This window comes from Polypterus senegalus, chromosome 10, assembly GCF_016835505.1.
Source record: "Polypterus senegalus isolate Bchr_013 chromosome 10, ASM1683550v1, whole genome shotgun sequence".
NCBI classification, from domain to species: Eukaryota; Metazoa; Chordata; class Cladistia; order Polypteriformes; family Polypteridae; genus Polypterus; species Polypterus senegalus.
In genome coordinates, this window is record NC_053163.1 from 7876452 (window position 1) to 7898777 (window position 22326).

The window sequence follows — 22326 nt, forward strand, 5'->3', positions numbered from 1 at the left end:
AATGCCCGGACACAGGGTTGCTCATCAAAACATTGATCAAAGCATCACACTCCCTTCACTGGCTTGTCTTCTTCCAGCAGTGTCATCTTTTCCCAAATTAAATGATGCACATATACCCAGCCATCCTCCAAGGTTCAGTCCCGATGCTTGTTATCATGGGCGCTCTGACTGACCAACAGCTATGCAGTCCCATACACAACAGTGTGCGATACCCTGTGTGCCATGACACGTTACTCCTGTAACCATCATTAAAACTATCAGTGACTTGTGTCACGCTAGCCTTTCTGTTGCTTCATTCAGGCAGTACATCCTTCGCTGACATCTTGCCTCAATGAGTTTTGGCCGCCACACACTCTATGGCAGTTTGTCCATTGTCAGTATTTCTCATCATGGCTGACCATGTGCAAGCCATAAGGCTTCGTGTTTCAGAAATTCTCTGATCCAGACATCTGGCCATAACATTTTAGCCCTTATCAAAACCACTTGGGTCTTAACACCTACACCTTCTCCACCTTCTAGAACAAGAAAACAAACAAAAAGAACAACGAGAACAAGAAAAACAAGAACAAAAACACAGAAAATGAACAAGAGGAAGAACAAGAACACCAATAACAAGGGCAAGAATAACAAGAAGAACATGGAAAAAATGAACACGAAGAACATGAACAGGAAGAACAAACAAGAACAAGAAAAACAATAACACAAAAAAAATTAACACCACGAACACGTACACCAAAAAGAACATGAACACGAAGAACAAGAAGAAAAAGAACAAAAAAACAAAGAACATGAAGAACAAGAACAACAACAAGAAGAACAAGAACACTAACAACAAAGAGAAAACAAGAACACAAAAAACAGCAGGAAAAAATGAACAAGAAGAAAGGAAAAGGAACAAGAACACGAAAAAAACAAACCAGAACATGAACACAAACGACACAAAGAAAAAGATAAAGAACATGAAGAAAAAGAACACAACAACACGAAAATAACGAACAACAACAAGAACACGAAAAAAATGAAAACGAACAAGAAGAAAAAGAACACGAAAAATGAGAACAACAAGAGGAACAAGAACAAGAACACAAAAAAACAAACAAGAACAGGAACAGGGACAAGAAGAAGAAGGAGAAGATCAAGAAGAACGAAAAGAACAAGAAGAAGAACACAACAGAAATGGTCAGGAACCTTAGGCTCAAGAGTAAACAGGAAGAGAAATATACTTTATACTTCTAAGGTAATTTATGATTAGTGTAATCGCCCAAAGTACTAGTTGGGTTCATTTAATTTCACAAAGAAAAAAAAAATCAAAAACATAAAATGGGCCAATGCAACCTTCCAAAATAATTTAAGCTAAAACACTCTTAGTGGTAGTGTCAAGGCAACTTGGCAGCTCTGTCTTCTTGGGAACACAGGGTCCAAATAAGACAACCATTTTTGGGCTGCCTCCTTCTTTATTGTCCTAATCAGAAGTTGCAGGGTCTTCTCATGGCTTTGAAGATGGGACCACATGCCCCCTTCTCCCATTTCATCTAGGAATTGCAAGTGGGGGAATAAGGGACAGCTAGCGAGAGTGCCTCCTTATGGTTCAAATTGCTGTTTCTTGCCGTACTTGAGCCCTGAAGGTGCTCCCCTTACGCACACGCAGGACATTAGCCTCATGAAGCTCTCTAAATCCTAAAGAGTAGAAAATGGAGTACCATGATGCTTTAGGAGGGAGCGCATTTTCAAGAAGCAGTTTGCCTACTCCTCTATTGACAATAACTAAGTAAAAATACATAAAGGATGACGTCAGAAGTGATGAACAAAAATAAGATTTAAAACATACCTTAATGTTGAATAGCACCTGTCAAGTAATGGAATTAGTTACAGATAAAGTAGCTACTCCATTATTATATTTTGCCCTCAGAAATGTTTCTAATGTTTTTAATGAATAAAATGTAATGTGACATCTCTTGTAGGCAGTGAGGAGATTAAACACTGCTGTCCACCATCAGCCTGACCATAATCTGAGTGTCCATCACTCAAGGTAGCTACACTGTCGTGTCCCATTTGGGGTTGGTCCTACTCAAACCATATTAGAACTTCTGCCAAGGAACACCTCAGACCTGAACAGACATGTTTCATACGTTATTATTTTTTTTTTGACAAGCATAAGCAGAAACTAAAGACTCTCAAGTTCTAGCAGCAAGGAAAAGGTTTGCATTGTGCATTAAATCCTCACTCCACAAATGTGATACCTAGCATTGACTTAAACAAGCGATGGTAGAAAGCTGTAATGTCATTGTCGCTGTTGTCCTCCTTGTTTACACCCAATTAGTTTTTTTACTTCTGTATGTCCACGTTTTGCTTCAAAATTTCAATTTCACATAATAATAAAAGCATAAAAAAAATAAAAGTTGATTAAGTTGACAACAGTAAACAAAAAGCATGCAAACTTTGGACTACATAGCAAGGTTGTAGGTGTTAAAGTGGTTAGCACTTCTTATAGCACCTGTTGATGTGAATTTGTGTTTGTTTTAAACAACAATGGTCAAACAATGGTCCTTTTTAGGAGATATAAAGCAACAATGACTTCTGATTGGATGCTATAAAGTTGTTGGGGAAAATAAGGTGAAGCTCAGCTGCGTTATAAAAAAAACACATCTGGGCTACTGAGGAAGATTCACTTCATCATTCATCTAGAAAACATCTAAAAGACATCACTGACTACGGTAAGGAAAGACTTTTTTTTTGCAATATGTTATGAATATAAAATCTAGAAGTCTTTATAAACAGGCAGCAGTGCTTTCCACTGTGCCACCACACTTAATCCCAGAAGCCCGAGTTCTGTGTTGTCCTTGCATGTTCTCCTCGGGCTCTAAGTTGAAATGTCTCCTCTCATTCTCACACCTGCTTATTGCAATTCAGGGTGGCAAAGTACAAAAGCCTAGCCTGGCAATGCTGGGCACAAGGCAAGAAATAAACTTCAGTGGGACCTGCTTAAACTCACAAACACCCACACACATACTGCACAAAGGCCAACTTGGCATTGACTATAATGTGCACACTTTTGTCGGGGGCATACTTGGGACTGCACAGCGGTCAGTGCAGCTGCCTCACAAATTCAGCATTCCTAGGTTTGAAACACATACCAGCTTGGTGTCATCTTGGGGGTTTTTGAACCCAAGAATCCCCCCCACAAAATGTATGTTAGGTTAATTGCCTTGTATGAGAGATTGTGAGAGTATTCACACATGGGCCCTGTCCTGCTTGTACCCTGAGGTCACGAGATAGACTTTGGTCTTCTGCAGGGCTTAACTAGGTCAAGAGTGAAGAGGCACATGAAGCTGCAGACAGCCGAGTCAACTATTTTCCTAAAACGGCATCTATTTTCTTGTTAACTGAACACTTTGCTTTATTAAATGGCTTACTCTAGCTTTCCCTTTGATCACTCAGTTGGAACTTTAACTTCATTTTAAAATTCAGAAAGATATATACTGCTACCACTGATTCTTAAATGTCCCCACCACAACCGCTATTGTAATTCAATTGTTGATAAAAAATACTGTTCATTTTAATACATTTTTATTAGTCAAAGATCAATTAACTCTGTGTAGCTACAAAGCTACAGCTGTGCTTGAAAGTTTGTGAACTCTCTAGAATTTTCTATATTTCTGCATAAATATGACCTAAAACATCATCAGATTTTCACTCAAGTCCTAAAAGTAGATAAAGAGAAACCAGTTAAACAAATGAGACAAAATTAAAATAAAAAATTAAAATTAAAATATTATACTTGGTCATTTATTTATTGAGGAAAATGATCGAATATTACATATTTGTGAGTGGCAAAAGTATGTGAACCTTTGCTTTCAGTATCTGGTGTGATCCCTCTGTATTAATATACTGCTCAAAAGAATTAAAGGAACACTTTTTAATCAGAGTATAGCATAAAGTCAATGAAACTTATGGGATATTAATCTGGTCAGTTAAGTAGCAGAGGGGGTTGTTAATCAGTTTCAGCTGCTGTGGTGTTAATGAAATTAACAACAGATGCACTAGAGGGGCAACAATGAGATGACCCCCAAAACAGGAATGGTTTAACAGGTGGAGGCCACTGACATTTTTCCCTCCTCATCTTTTCTGACTGTTTTTTCACTAGTTTTGCATTTGGCTACAGTCAGTGTCACTACTGGTAGCATGAGGCGATACCTGGACCCTACAGAGGTTGCACAGGTAGTCCAACTTCTCCAGGATGGCACATCAATACGTGTCATTGCCAGAAGGTTTGCTGTGTCTCCCTGCACAGTCTCAAGGGCATGGAGGAGATTCTAGGAGACAAGCAGTTACTCTAGGAGAGCTGAAGAGGGCCATAGAAGGTCCATAACCCATCAGCAGGACCAGTATCTGCTCCTTTGGGCAAGGAGGAACAGGATGAGCACTGCCAGAGCCCTACAAAATGACCTCCAGCAGGCCACTGGTGTGAATGTCTCTGACCAAACAACCAGAAAGACTTCATGAGGGTGACCCAAGGGCCCCATGTCCTCTAATGGGCCCTGAGCTCACTGCCCAGCAGCATGCAGCTTGATTGGCATTCGCCATAGAATACCAGAATTGGCAGATGCACCACTGGTGCCCTGTGCTTTTACAGATGAGAGCAGGTTCACCCTGAGCACGTGACAGAAGTGAAAGGGTCGGGAGAAGCCATGGAGAACATTATGCTGCCTGTAACATCATTCAGCATGAGCAGTTTGGTGGTGGGTTAATGATTGTCTGGGGAGGCATATCCATGGAGGGTCACACAGACCGCTACAGGCTTGACAAAGGCACCTTGGCTGCCATTAGGTATCAGGATGAAATCCTTGGACCCATTGTCAGACCCTATGCTGGTACAGTGGCTCCTGGTGCACGACAACTCCTGGCCTCATGTGGTGAGAGGATGCAGGCAGTTCCTGGAGGATGAAGGAATTGATACCATTGACTGGCCACCACACTTTCCTGACCTAAATCCAATAGAACACCTCTGGGACATTATGTTTTGGTCCATCCAATGCCACCAGGTTGCACCTCAGACTGTCCAGGAGCTCAGTGATGCCCTGGTCCAGATCTGGGAGGAGATCCCCCACAACACCGTCTGTCATCTCATTAGAAGCATGCACCGATGTTGTCAGGCATGTATACAAGAACACAGGGGCCATACAAAGTGCTGCGGACAATTTGGAGTTGCTCCAATTCAATTTGGGCAAAATGGACTAGCCTGCCACATCATTTTTTCACTCTGATTTTTGGGGTGTCTGTAAATTCAGGGCTCTGTAGGTTGATCATTTTCATTTCCATCAAACGATGTGGCATCCTTTCGTTCCTAACACATTACCCAGTATAGATATCCAGGAGGATTTCTTTTTCCCATTGAGATCTGATGTGTTTTCAAAGTGTTCCTTTAATTTTTTTGAGCAGTTTATATATATTATATATATTCATACATGCTCCCCACACACACATTTTATATATTATATAAAAGTAGAGACATAAGTTAAAAACATAAAGCAAGGATTTTAATGGGTTATGAGGAGAGCAAAATTAAAATCATTTGAAAATTATTTAATACAAGCTAAAAAATATTCTGTAAAACTGAAATAATTTGAAAATATGTATTTAATACAGACAACAGAGAAATATTATTATTTAATACAGGCAGTTAGAAAAAAAAGTGGGCCATGTCAAGTAGTAACACCACCCTTTGTTGACAGTCACTGTATGTGGCAATGCTGTGAGAGAACTGCACAGCCGCGCGGCTGGAGAGCACAACGGTAAGAGCGTCACCGTCCTCAACCAACCAGAGCAACTGAACAAGCTACAAACGGGCAGCAAACACGAGTTTCCTCGTTACATTTGGGTTATTTTCGTTAAGAGAATCTGAGAAAAGAAAGTAGAATTACTTATAAACTTACAACTAAATACCGTAAGAAGGTAGTAAAAATATATTTTTATTACGAAATTTGAAAATGAACTAAATACGGGACATTTGGGTACCTCTGAAAGGTCAGTACGGATATGGGACAAAATTATCAAATATGAGACATGTCCCATATATAAGGGACGTCTGGCAACCCTATGAACAAACAAAGCACCTTACATGCAACAGAAAATTCAGTAAAAGTCAACCGTGGGTCAAAACAGACCCAAACAGCAAGGCACTTTTTAAAATGTGTAGCACCCATACGAAAATGAGACACTTGAAAAATGTTTTGCTTTAGGTAAAGTTGGGACACTTTACTATAAAAGCCTTCACATTTTTAAGCTAAAATAATTACTTTCAGGATGCCTTTTATGGGTTGTGAGCAAACAACTTCCCATAAATGGAGAGTAAAATTCAGTAAAGTTAATGGTGGGTCAAAACTAACCGGACACGGCACTTTTCAAAATGTGGGTCCCATACAAAAAATGTAAGATTTGGAAACATTTTTGCTTTTTGGAAAGTTAAGTCTCCTTACTGAAAGCCTGGACATTTTTGAGATGAAAAATTACATTTAGGAGGTGCTTTTGAGTTATTCATCGACTTGCTATCCTAAACGCAGCAGAAAAAGCCATTACAGTCAATGGTGGGTCAAAACTGACCCAAACAACTGAAGCTGTATAAATTAGGGGATGTTTTTTTTCTACCGTTCATTAGTTGCAGTGGCAATTGGAAGGTTGCCAGTTCGAATCCTGTAAATGCCAAAAGGGACTCTGCTCTGTTTGGGCTATTGAGCAACCTGCAATGGCTCCGTCCTGGGTATGACGTTAATCTGCATCCAGCCCTGCATGTCGGCCCTCCAACCTGCAGGGAAAAACTTGGGGGTTGGTGGCAGAATTGGTACTCCAGCCACCATAAAAAAACCTCACCCATTCCATCTGAACTGGTGTGGTGCTGAAGTGTCACCCGTCGCATGGCTGCACTCAGGTTCGAATCTGGATCCTGAGTTGGTCTGTCGTGTGGTGGGTGCGGCGATGCACTGTATCAGTGTGCGCTCCTAACCTCATCCTCATCATTAATTCAAAGCAAAATGAAGAGATGACATTTAGGGGACATTTAGTGATTTCAAACACTCAACTGGGTTAAATTTGCTGGCAGATGTTGTAAGGGTTGATAAAATATACTGAAAACTTTCCATCCTCCTTGAGCTCACTCTGTTAAATTTTTCTCCACGAAAGGTAAAATATAATCAAAAAAGATGGGAACATCAAGAATAAGTGGAAGCTTAAAAATAGGTTTCGAATTACATTTTTGCTAGCACAAGGCATGCATATTAATACGTCCATTTGTAAATCTTGCCATATTCATTAAAATAACGAAAGTGGAAGAGCAGCATTACAAATGTTTGGTTTTTGCCGCCATAACCTAATGTTTTCAATACAGGATGCCATTTTTCTGTTCACACGTTTTTTGATCATTTTTGTTGGCCCACTGTAATAAGTACACAAGTTTCATATGTCACTGTGCTCTGTACAAAAAAATATTTTATAAATCCACTCACACGTACAGCTAACACAAGGCCAGATTTAGCACTGGGGCTCATCATTTAGAACTGCTAGGCAAGCATTAGAAGACAAGAAAGGGACAACTGGGAAATGGGCCTTGTACTATTTCTGTGTCAGCATAACATTGGATCCTCTCTTTCCTTTATTGGAATGCCATGATTTACCTACATAAGGGCGGGCTGCACATGGAGAAAGAGTATGAAGCCTTGGAACATTGCACATCTAACATTTCTCCCTAAATAATAAAAACCATCATTTAAAAACTGCATTTTGTGTTTACTTGTGTTATATTTGACTAATGGTTACATGTGTTTGATGATCAGAAACATTTTGTGTGACAAACATGCAAAAGAATAAGAAATCAGGAAGGGGGCAAATAGTTTTTCACACCACTGTAGATGTTCACCATTACCAGAAACCTCTAACAATACAGCAATCAGACTTTCAGCTTCTCAGGTACCACTTCATCCCCATCCACTGCCTCACTTAACAAGCTTATTGTTTAAAGCTGAAGCAACTATTTTACGTACAGGGGGTACAGTGATAAACTGGTTAGTGCTTCTGCCTCCCGGCTCCACGAACCCTAGTTTGATTGCAGGACCCGAGCACACAGTGTGTGGATTTTGTCCTTTCTCCTTTTGTTCAGTTGAGTTTTCTTAGGGCAGAGCTGAAAACCCACCACTAACAAGTGTACATTGGGTGAACTGGCAACTTTAAATTAGCCACTTATAAGTAGATGTGGGTATTCGTCATATGATGCTCAGGTTTCGGGGTTACTTTCTGCCTTTCACCTAATTCTGCCAGGACAGGCTTAACCCTCCTGAACACTGAAGTAGAAAATGTCATTTAGAGAGCAGGTGAACAGTCCTAAATGACTCTGGATAAAATAGTTTGATCAATAAAAATACAAATGTTATTACTGATTTGTTTTTTTTTACCTTTTGTCCATTTTCAGGTTTATTGGTAACAAAGTCCTTTGGACTAATCTTGACGATGATTCGGTCATCTCTCCTCATTTTGCCGATTCAGTTCCTTGCTGTCCATTACGCTATGGAATACAGCTTTCTGGGGACTCCTGATGAATGCGAGAGTGCCGAATTTGTGCCTGGCTACAACCTGGGAGGAGAAGGGGTCGACATTGTCACAATGGAAAACAAGCAAGCATACATGATCAACATGGAAGACTACCTGAATAGAGATGGGAAGTGCAGTCTCGTCAAAAACCCCTTCCTAGAAAACAAGGTTCAAAAGTTGCCCCTGGCAATGGTCGACTGGCGGCCCAGTGCCAAATGTTCAGCCGCCATGAAAAGTGTCGTCTTTGATTCCAGCGAATCCTTGGTGAACGAAACGTCCAGCATTATCAGAAATGACTGGAAGGCTGGTCTCTCAGTGAAAACCCAAGCATCAGTAGTGCTAGCTGGGAGCCACTCCAAAGAATCACAGTTCTCCATGGAAAAGACAAAGCATGACAAAACCAGCTTCACCAGCCAAACCTATCAATGTCAGCATTACAGGTAACGTTTATGTAACTTCTACCATAACTTGCTTTACATTTCAACTCCTGGCCCTAAGAATTAACACTGAGTCACCAGTTTGCCCAATAACTGGGCGTCCAATGTGCCATCAGGATAACTGAGTTCATTGGGCATGGACTTGGCATCAAATATTGAGGTGGAGGCTCTCCAGTCAGTCTAGAGGAGAATATTTCTGAATAACAGGAGATTATTTTGTCAAAGTTAGCTAAAAGCTGGAGATTGGAATTTATTTTCCATCGCTTTTAGTATGCAGGTGTCTAGGCCAGTGCTTTCCAAACTTTTCCAGGCCATCTTCCAAAGACCGTCAAAATTCTTTTCGACCCCTCAAACATAATAAGTCTGGAAACCATCTGAATAAATGTTTAAGAGCTGTGGACTACTTTGAGAGTGAAATGGAAGAAGTTCTTTTCCTGCAATGGTTACATTTTCTGCAGTGGGCTGGCGCCCTGCCCGGGGTTTGTTTCCTGCCTTGTGCCCTGTGTTGGCTGGGATTGGCTCCAGCAGGCCCCCGTGACCCTGTAGTTAGGATATAGTGGGTTGGATAATGGATGGATGGTTACATTTTTACTTTTTAAACGACTTTGTACAAAGCTTTTCTGTATCAAAAAACAAATTATTCTTGCTATTTTACAACATTTCCTTCACACCAGGGCATTTTTTTTAAGCCCGCTTAAACCTGAGAGGGGTCATGAGGGGCTGGAGCCAATCCCAGCAAGCATAAGGCTCAAGGCAGGGTGTCAGTCCATTGCAGGGGAACACAAATTCTCTCACACTCCCCACAAACCCAAAGAGGCCAACTTAGCTTCAATAAACAAACCCAGTAGGAACAATTTAGCGTCACCAATCCACCTAACAGCAATTCATTTCTTGTATAGCCCAAAATCACACAAGAAATGCCTCAATGGGCTTTAGCAGGCCCTGCTTTTTGACCACTCAGCCAATCCTCCCTCGCCAACCCCCAGCCTGGACGCCCTAAGAAAACAAGAAAAAATCCATGTGTGTGGAACAGAAGAAATCTTGGGAAAGGCAAATCAGAGAGAGACCCCTTTACCCTTTGAATTGATTAGCAGTTTATAACCGAGACTCCTTAATTATTTCTTAGCAGCCGAACAATCACGCAATACAAAACACGGCAACAGATGAGCAGTTAACCTGTGTCCGTCATACAATATTGGAAAATAAAGAAAGGTGAAGGTTTCAGTAATCTCGATGCACTCATGCCCACAAAACATCTCGTCGGTGCTCTTAGAAAAAAGAAAATCAACAGTTTTGGAAATGTTTGCTGTGGCAGAATGAGAGCAGCATTAAGCCATGGAATTACATAACGGGTTTAGTTAAGAGCAAGAATCGAGTTATAAAAAAAGAAAGTGATTGGAGTTTGAGGCTCTGATTTAGCCGGTCGTCTGTTGACTTACTTTGCATCTCATAAAGAAATTCAGAGGACTGAATCAAAAAAAAAAAAAACTACAACTAAAATGAAGGTAGGAAAAAAAAAGGTAATTAGCGGCAAAAACTGGTCACTATTTAGGAAATGAGCCAACTTAACACCAGCAGCCACAGGACCAGAGTTGGTGACCCCCGAGTTATACTCACCTAATCCCCATTTTTTCCCTGACATGTCATACGAACAGTTGGTATCTGTTACCAGTGGACTGCCTGTCAGATATTAAAGAAAATGAGGGCCCTCTAGAATCCCACCAGCTCAACATACAGTGGAACCTCGGGTCACGAACGTCTCGGACCACGTACAAATCGGGTTACGGTCAAAAAGTTCGCCGAACTTTTGCATCTGTTCACGACCACACACTTGGGTGACGAACAAGCCAGTTTCCCATCCGGTTCGTACGCGCCGATGATTTCCGCACGTGCTCATTCTCTCCCTGTGTATTCGCTGTGCAGCGAGCGAGCAAGAGAGCGAGACAGAGAGAGAGAGAGAGAGAAAGCGCAAGCGCGAGAAGGCAGTTAAAGAACGCACCGGGCTTGTTTTTAAAGAGACTGCAAGGTTAGATTTCTCTGTTCAAGGTTCTCTCAGTGTTATTCAATGTTTTTACATTTAGTTTACTATTAAGCTGTGCATTCTATGGTATAATTAACTATTTTTGTGCTTAGAAATCTTTAAAAAAAAAAATATTTACATACAGCTTGTACGGTCCGGAACAGATTAATTGTATTTCCATACAGTCCTATGGGGGAAATTACTTTGGGTTACGACCAGAATTTTGGAACGAATTACGGTCGTGACCCGAGGTTCCACTGTATAGTGAAGTTGTCCTAATATATAATGCAGATGTTTTATAAAGGTTTCTAAGGTCACTGCTTCAGCTATATGGTTTGTTCTGGACTACCTCAAACCTTTGTGTGGTTCCATCTGAAATAATGTCATCTTGCATGTGATTGACTGTTTAACTGAAAGAATTTTAACAGCTTTGCCAATGCTCTTGAGAATTCTGAAGACGTGGATTAGGTCCTCACATAGCCTCCTCTGTTAAGTCGAAAGAGGCTCAGCTCCCTTAACCTCCATGTCAGCATTAACTGAGAGCCTCTCTTGGGTTCGGAATTCCATATAAAACCGGTTAAGCACCCAGTGTCGGCCATGATAAAGTTGTTATGATCCAATGTAGAGCATGAAGCCTGAATTATACCGGGACAGCATTCTGCTGCCCTCTGGTGGAAACAATAACATCATGCTGCAAAATAAATAAATAAATAAAAATAAATAAAATCTCTCTCTGATTTGCTACTCTAAGGTACCTCATTAATATTCATGAGTGGGACACAGCCTTCAACCAAAACACAGTGTTGTGTAGACAAGATACTTTTAAAGCCTGTTTTAGAACAAACTGAAACAGAACCATTCATTGAATCAAGCGATAGTGATGACAATGAGAATTGGTCTGCAGATGCTGACAAGGAGAATGAAACTGACACAACTGCAGCACTATCCGACCAAACCGCCATGATGTTCCCAGGGAATTCAGTTCACTGTGGTGCATCCATCCATCCATTATCCAACTCGCTATATCTTAACTACAGGGTCACGGGTGTCTGCTGGAGCCAATCCCAGCCAACACAGGGCGCAAGGCAGGAAACAAACCCCGGGCAGGGTGCCAGCCCACTGCAGGGCACACCCACCAAGCCTGGAGGAAACCCACACAGACAAAGGGGGGAACATGCAAACTCCACGCAGGGAGGACTCGGAAAGCGAACCCTTAAGGGTCTCCTAACTGCGAGGCATGACTTTACCTTAGGCAGGCAAAACAACTTGGCAGGTGGCCCGTGGCACCAAGTGCCACATTTGAGTATTGAGAAAAGTATATAACAAGATATTGTATTTTTTATTCCAACAAATGGTGTATCACAAACAATTGTAGTAATGGATTTTATTAATTCATTTGTGATGTGCCACCTGTTGAAATGAAAAATGCAGTTCATTTTAATACAACATGCATTACAAACACACTCCAATAAATGGTGCGCTATAAACTTTAACACAGAGGTCTGTCTACATTAATTACTTGGGTTTCAACCCACCTTAGATGGGTAGACGGCTAATACTGTATATTTTTGTCAGGCACATGAGCTTCAAGAGTGTTTATGTGCTTAAGGTGGATGAAAACATGGAAGAAAATAGTGCAACACCACCACTAACGTTTGTTCTGACCGTTTCCGTAGCCTGGAGAAAAAGAAACCAGCGGTGGACTGTCCAATTTGATTTCTGTCCTCCAAAAGCCTCGTCCTTTTCATTCTCCACCACATATAACCGAGGTCTGCACTGTAAGCTGGCATTTACATTTGGTCCAACTTCAGGGGAATTCGGAGAGCCATACCTCTGAGTTCTGTGGTGGGCTGGCGCCCTGCCCGGGGTTTGTTTCCTGCCTTGTGCCCTGTGTTGGCTGGGATTGGCTCCAGCAGACCCCCCGTGACCCTGTAATTAGGATATACAGTAGCGGGATGGATAATGGATGGATACCTCTGAGTTTTGTTTCCTTTCATTTTTTTGCTGTCAATTACCAATCTGTTTTTGGCATCTTTTTGTATGTGCTTTGTTTCTTTCCCTTCTTTTGAACTGTTTGATTAAACATGACATTATTCAGGACCTGAATGTTTTGTTCCAGTAACCACCTTTTCCTTAATAAACCGTTGAACACAAAAGGCCATGAGGCATTTACAATCTTTAAAATAACATCCTTCCACAAATATTATTAAGTGAAGATTATTTAAGTTTTACCTTCCTATGTATGCTATGCACTAAATGAACTAAGCATTATGTAAAAAGTTGCAACAATCACATAAATTGACTTGGACAGCCGAAGGCCAATCTGCACTCATTCTTTTTCTCTTTGTTAATAACAATTTAACAAAAGATGACACACTTTATAAAATGAAAACCCGCAGGTGAAGATTTATTTAGCCCTAACAATGGAACAATAATTCAGATTCACTCGAGGGACCATCACTATGCTGAAAAGATCTCGGATAGTTGCCAAGCTGAATTTCCTGCTTGGAAAAAAAAAAAAAAGCAGTTGCATTCTGAACAAAACACTCACATTCAACTCAGGATTTGAAAAAAATGGCTTGCTGAAGTCACACCAACACTTAAGTATTAAACGTTTACTATTTTCACTATTATAAATACCCAGTTTCTAAACAATGTCCATAGTTTGTTTGTTGCTATTGCTGCCTTTTCGGTATTTGCTGCTCTACCACTGACAGTATTATCTGTAAATTTACACTGCTTTGCATCCATGAAAGCACACTCACAAATACAAAATAATTTTCAAAACACTAATTTAATAGTATAATGAGGCCCAACGTATCTGACAAAAGCTTACCTACGAACATCTGCGGACACTCGGCAAGAAAGATCCATTTATTCTTGGGCTTTTTATTTTTTTTCCCCCTCTACAATTCATACCAACGAGTGAATCAATAGGACTCACGAACCAAACAATTCTATTCCCAAAGCTTCCATCCTCTGTAACTTAATGAAATGATTGACTTCAATAGCTTATCCATAATGAGTTCTGAATTGATACGCCTTTTTCAGCACTACTGTTTTATTAATCTGTTAGTTGACCGTCATTAATGAACAACTGAAATGGCCAGTTTCCAAGGACATGACTACCACTGGCTGGGAGGTCTATTCTTAATTACAACATCCATGACAATGTTATACGTGAAAATCCCAACATACAAGTTGTCCTCAGTATGATCATGTCAGGACATCCAGAACTATGTCCTGGTGCTTGAAACCAGTTAGATGTCAATTTTCTGCCCCCGTTTCTGAATTACATACTGTTCATAAACTTTTTTTTTTTTTTTAGCTCCTTCATGCTGTCATTGATTAAGTGCACCACTTCATTTAAAAGCCAGGCAGACCCACAAAGCTGCTCAGTGTGACCATCTTCAGAATGAGTTTTGTCTAAACCAGGGATCTCCAACCTTGCCCCCCACAGACAGCTACTTTTACAAAATGAAAATGGCCGAGAACTCCTCATGTTTCTAACGTTTATTCTCATCACTTATTTCAACCCAAACAAACCGAGTAAGCTTGCTTTGCTCGAACATTTACAAAATATTGGTGTCCACAACTCACATTTTGCATTAAAACGTCACAAAAAATATTGAGTTCACCTGTAAGTGCATTTTGTACGTCTGTATGCATGTTCTAGCGTATCTCACACTATTGAGTTAAAACATGAATGCTGTCAAAACAAAACACTGCCATTCCAAATGCACAGATATGACTTCTTCATTTGTCATTTTGTCACATGTCACTGTGTCACTTTATTCACAGGTCCAGTTGCATTTGTGATGTGTTGTTTAGTTAGTCAGATGACTGGCACTGAGGTGGTGTGTGGTGGAGTCGAGCCCCTCAGGTTCACTCTTCTGGAGTCATTTAAATGTTCGTCTGTCAGTCTTGTTCTGAACTTTGATTTCATGACATTTCATGTCAAACTCACAGAGGTATGGAGACCCAAACAAAGCAGACATTTTCACAACTGCTTAGTGAAGAGTCTTATTATCTGGCTCTACTAAGCTCCAGAAATGCTGAGAATGCTGTTGAGAGTTTACTAATATATAATATACAAAAACCAAAGTCTGTCTGTCTGTCTGTCTGTCTGTCTACGTTTTAGTAGAGAACTACTTCACGGATTTAGATCAGGGTGTTTTTTTTTTTCTATAATTTGCTTGAATATTCCAGTTGATTTTGCGACTTCTCTCATTTCGCTATGTATCAGAGTTCTCTTGCCATACCGATTTACTTGCACGAGTTCGAGATCCATGCAGAGGGCCGAGGGGCGGGGCCTTCCTCACTCACTCGCCAGCTTTGATTTTTTGGAAAGATCGCCCACCTCCAATTGGACTAATCAAGTTTTGAAATTTATGTAGGATTTATTAACCTTTTGGCTAGCTAGCGGTAGCTCGCGAGCGATGTGTTGGAGACACCCCTGGGTCTAAACTGTACCATTTGAGAAACCTCAATTGCTCCATCAAGGCTAAGGTTGTTTGCACTGTAAGCGCAACTGGTTGACCTTCAGTCTCATGCTAGTAATTCAAAACACTAAGGTACTGCAGCATTTCAGAGTATACCGCTGGAATAAAAATGTTCACACGTTGCCAGAGACATGGCACAAGAGGCCTGCAAACCAGCACTACTATGCTTAATGTCTGTTCATCCCATCATGAAGCAAATGGAGATAAAGAGGTGACAGGATTGAGGTGTTTAAAATTACGAAGGGAATTAGAAAGCTTCCAATTGTGTCTCCATGTTCTTGTTGCAGAACTTATTTTAAAGTAACATGTGGGATCCACTGTCCTAAGCGCAAATTTACCAATACATATTGGGTTTTTCTTCACAGGGAGAACCACTGACACATGGAATAAAGCAAAATGTATTGTGGTCAACAGCAGGGCTTTAGGGGTCATCAAGTTTCGACATGATGTTATTTTGAAGAATCTAGGTCAATAGGATTGTTGGGTTGAATTGCCCTGTCTTGTCCAAATTGTTCTACTGCATAAAATTAACATTGTAAAATGAACCACCTCCTCTAAAGTGACCTGCAGCTCAGGTGTGTACTGCTTAACGCTGCTAACCTCACTGTGACTTGGTCACTATGTCTGTGTCGTTAGGAGATTCTCTCGTCTTTGTGTTGTTTTTTTTTTTTTCCTGTGCACTCCAGTTTTCCCAGCTCCATCCAAAAGACGCATGGTTGAGATTGAGTTGGCGTACATCTGTAGGCCATCTGTAGTTTGCTTAACGTCTTCCACCCTGTATAGTGTCTGGTCACCCATGACCCTGAAATGGACACAGTGCAATTACAAATTGGTGCAAAATTAAAACAGAAATGGAAAGTGGCTATATTTGTGGAGTGTGCATGTTCTCCCTTTGTATTTTTGAAATTTTTTTCCCAGTCATTTCCTGATACAAAAACTACTGAAATTTGCCTGGTATCTACTTTACAATCCTTCCTTACAAGCACTGTGGTCAGGACCAGCTCTGGTTCCTCTTAGACATGTATAGGAAAAATCTATTTTAGTTTGGTTATTTAAATAGAAGCAGAAGTTAGTGGCAGCAAACAGATCACCTCAAAAAAAAAAAAAATAAATAAAAAGCCCTTACATGACCCCACCATATGAAATGGCGGCACAAGACCTTAAGGTAGTGCTGTATTCCTTTTCCCTCGGACCTGGGAATGACGTCACAGCCAAGTTGACCGTGTTCTAGCAAAACAATTAACCAATACAAATACAGTACTGCTAGTATGACCGATTTAATGAGACACAAATAGACAGAAGTGCTAATAAACAGTAGGATACTAAAGCTTTCACTTCTGTTGATGTGTGAGTCAGCGCAAGTTTGAATCTTCCCACTTTCTAAGTAAGAAAGCTAACTTGTGGGAAACTTCCTACTGGGAACTCAATTTCCGACTTTCCAGTTGAAGTGGAATGTAGGCCAGATCCCCACTTCTTGTTTATAGTACTTGTATAACAACAACAAAAAATTTAAATTAAAAGACCACAGAAAATATCCTCTTGGCCTCATTTCACCAGTATTTTTATTTAACTTTAAAAGATATGGATTTTATTTCTGCTACTTCAAAGATAACTGATGGACTGAATGAAACGTGGCAGAATCGGTAGCACTGTAATGTCATTAACTTCTTTCATATCTCCATACTGTAGAAATCGGATTCAATTTTTAATACAAAAAATCCAAGAAGATCATTTGTACTTATTAATGGACAAGCCTTGTAATTGGCTTTTTTTCATTTGACATGACTAACCACTAAAGTTATGAGCAAGATAAATATTAATGAAGCTTTTGAGGGATAACACAGTTAGTGCACATCTCCAATAAATAACTTTCTGGACTCTCTCTCTCTCTTCTCTTTAGTTACAGGGTGATTGAGAATCCTCCACTTCTGAAACATTTTTCAGATTCTATTCAGAAACTTCCCAAGAGATACAAGAAGATGGCATATCAGAAGATTATCGATACTTATGGAACTCATTTTATTACGCATGTCAGCTTAGGTGGCAAAGTAAAAACAATTACAGCCATCAAAACTTGCGAGGCTGCTTTAAATGGGGTAAAGGTAGAAGATGTGAAGAACTGTCTGGACGTAGAGGCCTCTGCCACCATTAAAGGGACAGTAACAGCAAATACTGCCTATAAGTACTGTGAGGAGAAGAAGAAAAACTTGAAAATTGGGGACAGTTTCTCAACCAAATTTTCAGATCGCAAAACCTTTATCCAAGGTGGCAATAGTAATATGGACAATCTCCTTTTCTCCAGTAAATTAGACCCAAATGCCTATAACAACTGGTTAGAATCCACTAAATCTATTCCTGGTGTGATTCAGTATTCCTTAGAACCACTTCATATGCTGATCCAAAACGATGCCAAAAAGAAAAGGAATATGAGACTGGCCGTGAGCAAGTACATTCAAGGAAATGGCTTCCAAACACATTGTTCGAGCAAGTGCAAGGACGGCTCATTCACCAGCAAACATAATTCCTGTTTGTGTGTTTGTAATGAAAACCCCAACTTTGATAATATGTGCTGCCCCAGAAAGCTTGGGATAGCAGAACTGAGTGTCAGAGTCAACAAAGCCGAGGGTCTGTATGGAGACATTTGGAGCCAAACTGAAGGGTACGTCAAGGTTTTCTTTGGAAACAAGAAGTTGCAAACCAACATAATTTATGAAAACAATAATCCTGTATGGAATATGGACTTGGATTTTGGGGCAGTTGAGCTGTCAATGATCGCTCATATCAAGGTAGAAGTGTGGGATGAGGACAACGCGTGGTACAAGTGGTGGCATGATTATCTCGGAGGCTGCACCCTAAGCATTAAACGTGGAAACCATACAGAGATGTGCACCTTAAATCATGGCACTGTGCATTTCTCTTACACCATAAAATGTGCACCCAGCCTGGGTGGCGACACTTGCAGAAACTACCAGCCTTCACCCATAAGCACCAGTCTGATGGACAGCTTTGTCTCCAGGAATGCCATTCCCGTCACACAAAGCTCCTTTTCAAAGTGGAATCAGTTCCATCTGCAGGATTCTCAGAGAAACCACAGTAACACCATTAGTGGAACAAAGAGCGCGAGATCAGTTTGGTAATTTGAGATAACATTTCTGTTTCTTTTACTATTTCCAGTGTAATGCACATGCTAAAGTTACCTCAGATATTTCAAGGCAAAGAATCGTTCAACATTTAGACCAATAAAAATGATTTTACATTAAAATTTGCCATTGCTTAAAATGATCCATTTCTTAATCTTAAAGCAATAAATTGTTTGGAAAGCTTCAACGTCTGCCATCTGTTGAAATACGAGGTTGTATTGACCTTGTGATCGCATATGCTGCAACAAACAAAAAGATAGTCAATCATAGCCTGATAACACAGAAAATCTGTTATTTACACAAAGCTCCCAGAGGGAAAAGGCTTCTGGGCCAGTGTTGTTTTTTTCTTTAATTACATTACAGAAAATAAAAAGATATAATAAAAGGTAACAATCTCTTATCCATAAACTCAACTGTGAGTTGAGTCAGAAGAGATGAATTACAACACGACTGACTTAATCACCGATTGATTTTGACGCTGAAACTTAACATATGACTCATGAAAATGATTAATTTTCAGTCGGTATTAGCACTGCCTAATTCTGTAATATAGTGATAACCACATGGCTAAGACCCCTCAGTTGTTCTTATTTTACCTTGGATCAGAGGCAGTCAGACATTAAATCTAACATATAGATAATTTGGTCTTTTCTTACCATCTTTTACTTTCCATTGGTTTTTCTTCATTCTTCACAAGCACATATTAAAGTTTTAATTAATGATGTGGCTTCCAGAAAAAAACACGCCTGAGAATTTCCAACGTTGGATTCCACTGGAAAACATTTTATTAAAAAAACAGGTTAAGTCTCAAAATCAATATCCATCCAACAGCAATAGCATTAGTTATGCAAATTATGTTGATCTGCATATCAAACCTCAAACTCACCTCATCCTGAAATGTTCTATAGTACTGTTTATTTCCAGAACAGTTAAGGTGTATTGGAAGCCTGTGTATAGAACCACTCTGCCAGGAAAAAAAAAAATCTAATTTTGGTTTGAAACACTCAACTGCTGAAAAACAAGTTGGCTCCAGGTTTTAAACTCCAAGATTTAACTCAAAAGAAAAGCTAAAAACAGGGTGTAAAATAGGAATCGACTCTTAATTTGGGATTCTTCCAGTGTTGTTGGGCCAGTGTCTGGACACACCACCCCATAGTGGATAAAGAAGGTTCGACAATGAAAAGAACATCGTCAGGAGCTTGCTTTGAACATGCAAGGTAACAAAACTTTGTTGGTGCTATAGAACTGAATATTATTATTGTTGTTGCCATTGTCCAAGTGGACTTTACATGTTCTTCTCATGTCTGCATAGGCTTTTTTTTGGTCACATATCCAAAGACGGACAAGGTGAGGTTAACTGGAAAATTTGTCCTTGTAGGAGTGTGTAACCCAGTGACAAACTGGTTCCCTGCCTACGACCCTAAACCAAACTAAACAGTTTTGGGAATGTACAAGAGTTCTTTAAACATGAAAGTATAGCACGTGACATGGTGGCCTTATGGCTAGGTCTGCTTCCCTCAGGGATCCAGTGCCTGGGGTTGGAATCTCAAACATTCCCATTCCATCTCCATGGATCTCACCCCCCTGTAGTTTAGTTTTCCTAGAACATTCCAAAGACACGTTACGAGGTTAACTAAAAAACCTAAGCTGGTTCTGTACACGTGTGAATATATGACATGTGCAAGTGGACCCTGAACTAAACTGGTGCTCCATCCAGATTGGTTTTCTTGCCATTTTGCCCAGTGCTGCTGGGATATGTATCTGCCTTTTGTGACCCTTAATTATTTGAAGCAGGTCTGACAATGTTATATTATGTGTTTGTTGGCATCACTGAATATCTTATCGCCTTAAACTATAATCTGTAAGCAAATGGGCAACTCTCACTTTCAGAGTCCACATTCATATTCAGCCCTGACAGTATAATGACCGCCACAAAAGAATTGCTACACAACAAGGACAGCTCTTAAAAGGTCACTCACCTTATTTACATGGTAAACATTATGATTCACACATTAACATGATCTCAATGTCTGACAGACTCAAACAAGTAAAACTTACACCTTGGCTCTTGACACTTACCATCTGGGCTCTTTACTCTGTAGGTCACCTGACAGTCTAGCTAAAACAACATTAAGAATATTCCAAGATGACAAACATTTGTTGTATTATGAAAGAAAAAAAAAATGTTACACTCCTATGCTAAAGGATTTTTATTACAAATAAGTATGTACTGATGTTTGCAGGTAAACTGTGAGTAAACAATAACATCAGTTAGTTAGAAGAGAAGATGAGGTGTACTCCGTAATGATAGCCAAGCACAACCCTGTCAAGAGGGTGAGTCTTGACTTGGTAGTTGGTGACATTAAGAACAGGATCTACAACATGACTTGAAATCTTTTCTTTTTTTAATTAAGAAAAAAAAAAAACACAAAAAATAGAGTTATACACAGTTTATTATAAAAATCCAGGAGAGGTCTCCAAGCAGCTGGAACATGTGATTTCCATATAAAATCCAGGTCATAAATGAAGACCATCCAGTCTTGGGTTCAAGTCTTCTGCACAGTATACAGTTCAATATTGGTTTCGGTATCTCTGCCAAAGCCAGTGATTGGTGAAGGCACAGCATTTACAAAGATGATTCGGCCTACAGTCCACCAGGGCTCAGTTACGGAGATAAACACGACACTTTCTGGACAGAAGTACAGATAAACCAGGTTCTGAAAAAGACAAATGGCAAAAAATACAAATCGTTTGCTAGCTAGAATATAAAAGTGGAAAATGTGATTAACTAATTAAAAACACGTAACTCGCATGCTTTCAACAATATAAAAATACAGACTCTAATAAACCTGAACTATATCAACAAGTCTAAGGAAGATTTTACAGTCTGAGGCTCATTCCTTTATACTAGCATACTTGGAGCCAATTGTGAATTTCAATTTGGTGATCAATTATTTATTGAATATTTCTAAAATAGTAAGCTAAACAAAATCATACATTTATAATGAAGTATCAAAAAAGACTGATGACTGAACCCCTAGTTTCCCTGAATTTTTTTCTTCATATCCCTGCTTCTGTCAAAATAGCTCTTTAAAAAAAATGTCACCCATTTTGATACGTGCCCTCTGCAGATTCCCTGTCCAAGGCTAATTTCTGTCTTATTCTGAACGCTGCTGGAAAAGGCTCTGGGCTGAAAAGAACATATTTTGGATTGTGCATGTTTGATTATGGATGAATGATAAATTTCTGACAATCCATTTTCTGTCCAAGCATTTAGTAATTGGTTGATTACTTTTCAAATTTGCCAGTCTTGACAGCATCAGGCACAAATCCAGAAAGGTTGGCTCTGCTCTAGTGCTTTCTATTGCAGGTCTTTGAAAATGTTGGTGTATGTAGGAACCTTAGAAATGATTAGAGCATTTACAGGTTCTAATAAATAAGTACAGATTGAACAATCACTATAAGAAACTCGGTTACAGGCCCTTACACTTGAATACTGATGTACATTATATTAAATTGCATTCAATAACAAAATATTAACAATAACACATTTTAAATTAAAACATATCCAAATGAATTTTTAAAACAATTTACAAATTATTAAATATATAAAAATATTTCAAATTAAAACCATGCCAGCCTTTCATAAA

At 39.7% G+C, this 22326-nt stretch overlaps 2 protein-coding genes across 2 annotated transcripts in view; one reads left to right on the forward strand and one right to left on the reverse strand.

Moving 5' to 3' along the window:
- The first annotated feature begins 2691 nt into the window (after positions 1-2691).
- On the forward strand, positions 2692-18763 carry LOC120536177 (perforin-1-like). The gene is made up of 3 exons (XM_039764505.1): positions 2692-2714; positions 8459-9017; positions 17437-18763. Exons 2-3 carry the CDS (start codon positions 8497-8499, stop codon positions 18671-18673), a joined length of 1758 nt encoding a protein of 585 aa, XP_039620439.1. The 5' UTR covers positions 2692-2714; positions 8459-8496; the 3' UTR covers positions 18674-18763.
- Positions 18764-20871: 2108 nt separating this feature from the next.
- The window catches only part of stx4 (syntaxin 4), a 42374-nt gene continuing 40919 nt past the window's right edge, over positions 20872-22326 (reverse strand). The window contains exon 11 of the mRNA XM_039765091.1: positions 20872-21393. The gene's annotated coding sequence lies outside the window, so the exon portion shown is untranslated. The remainder of the gene's footprint in view (positions 21394-22326) is intronic.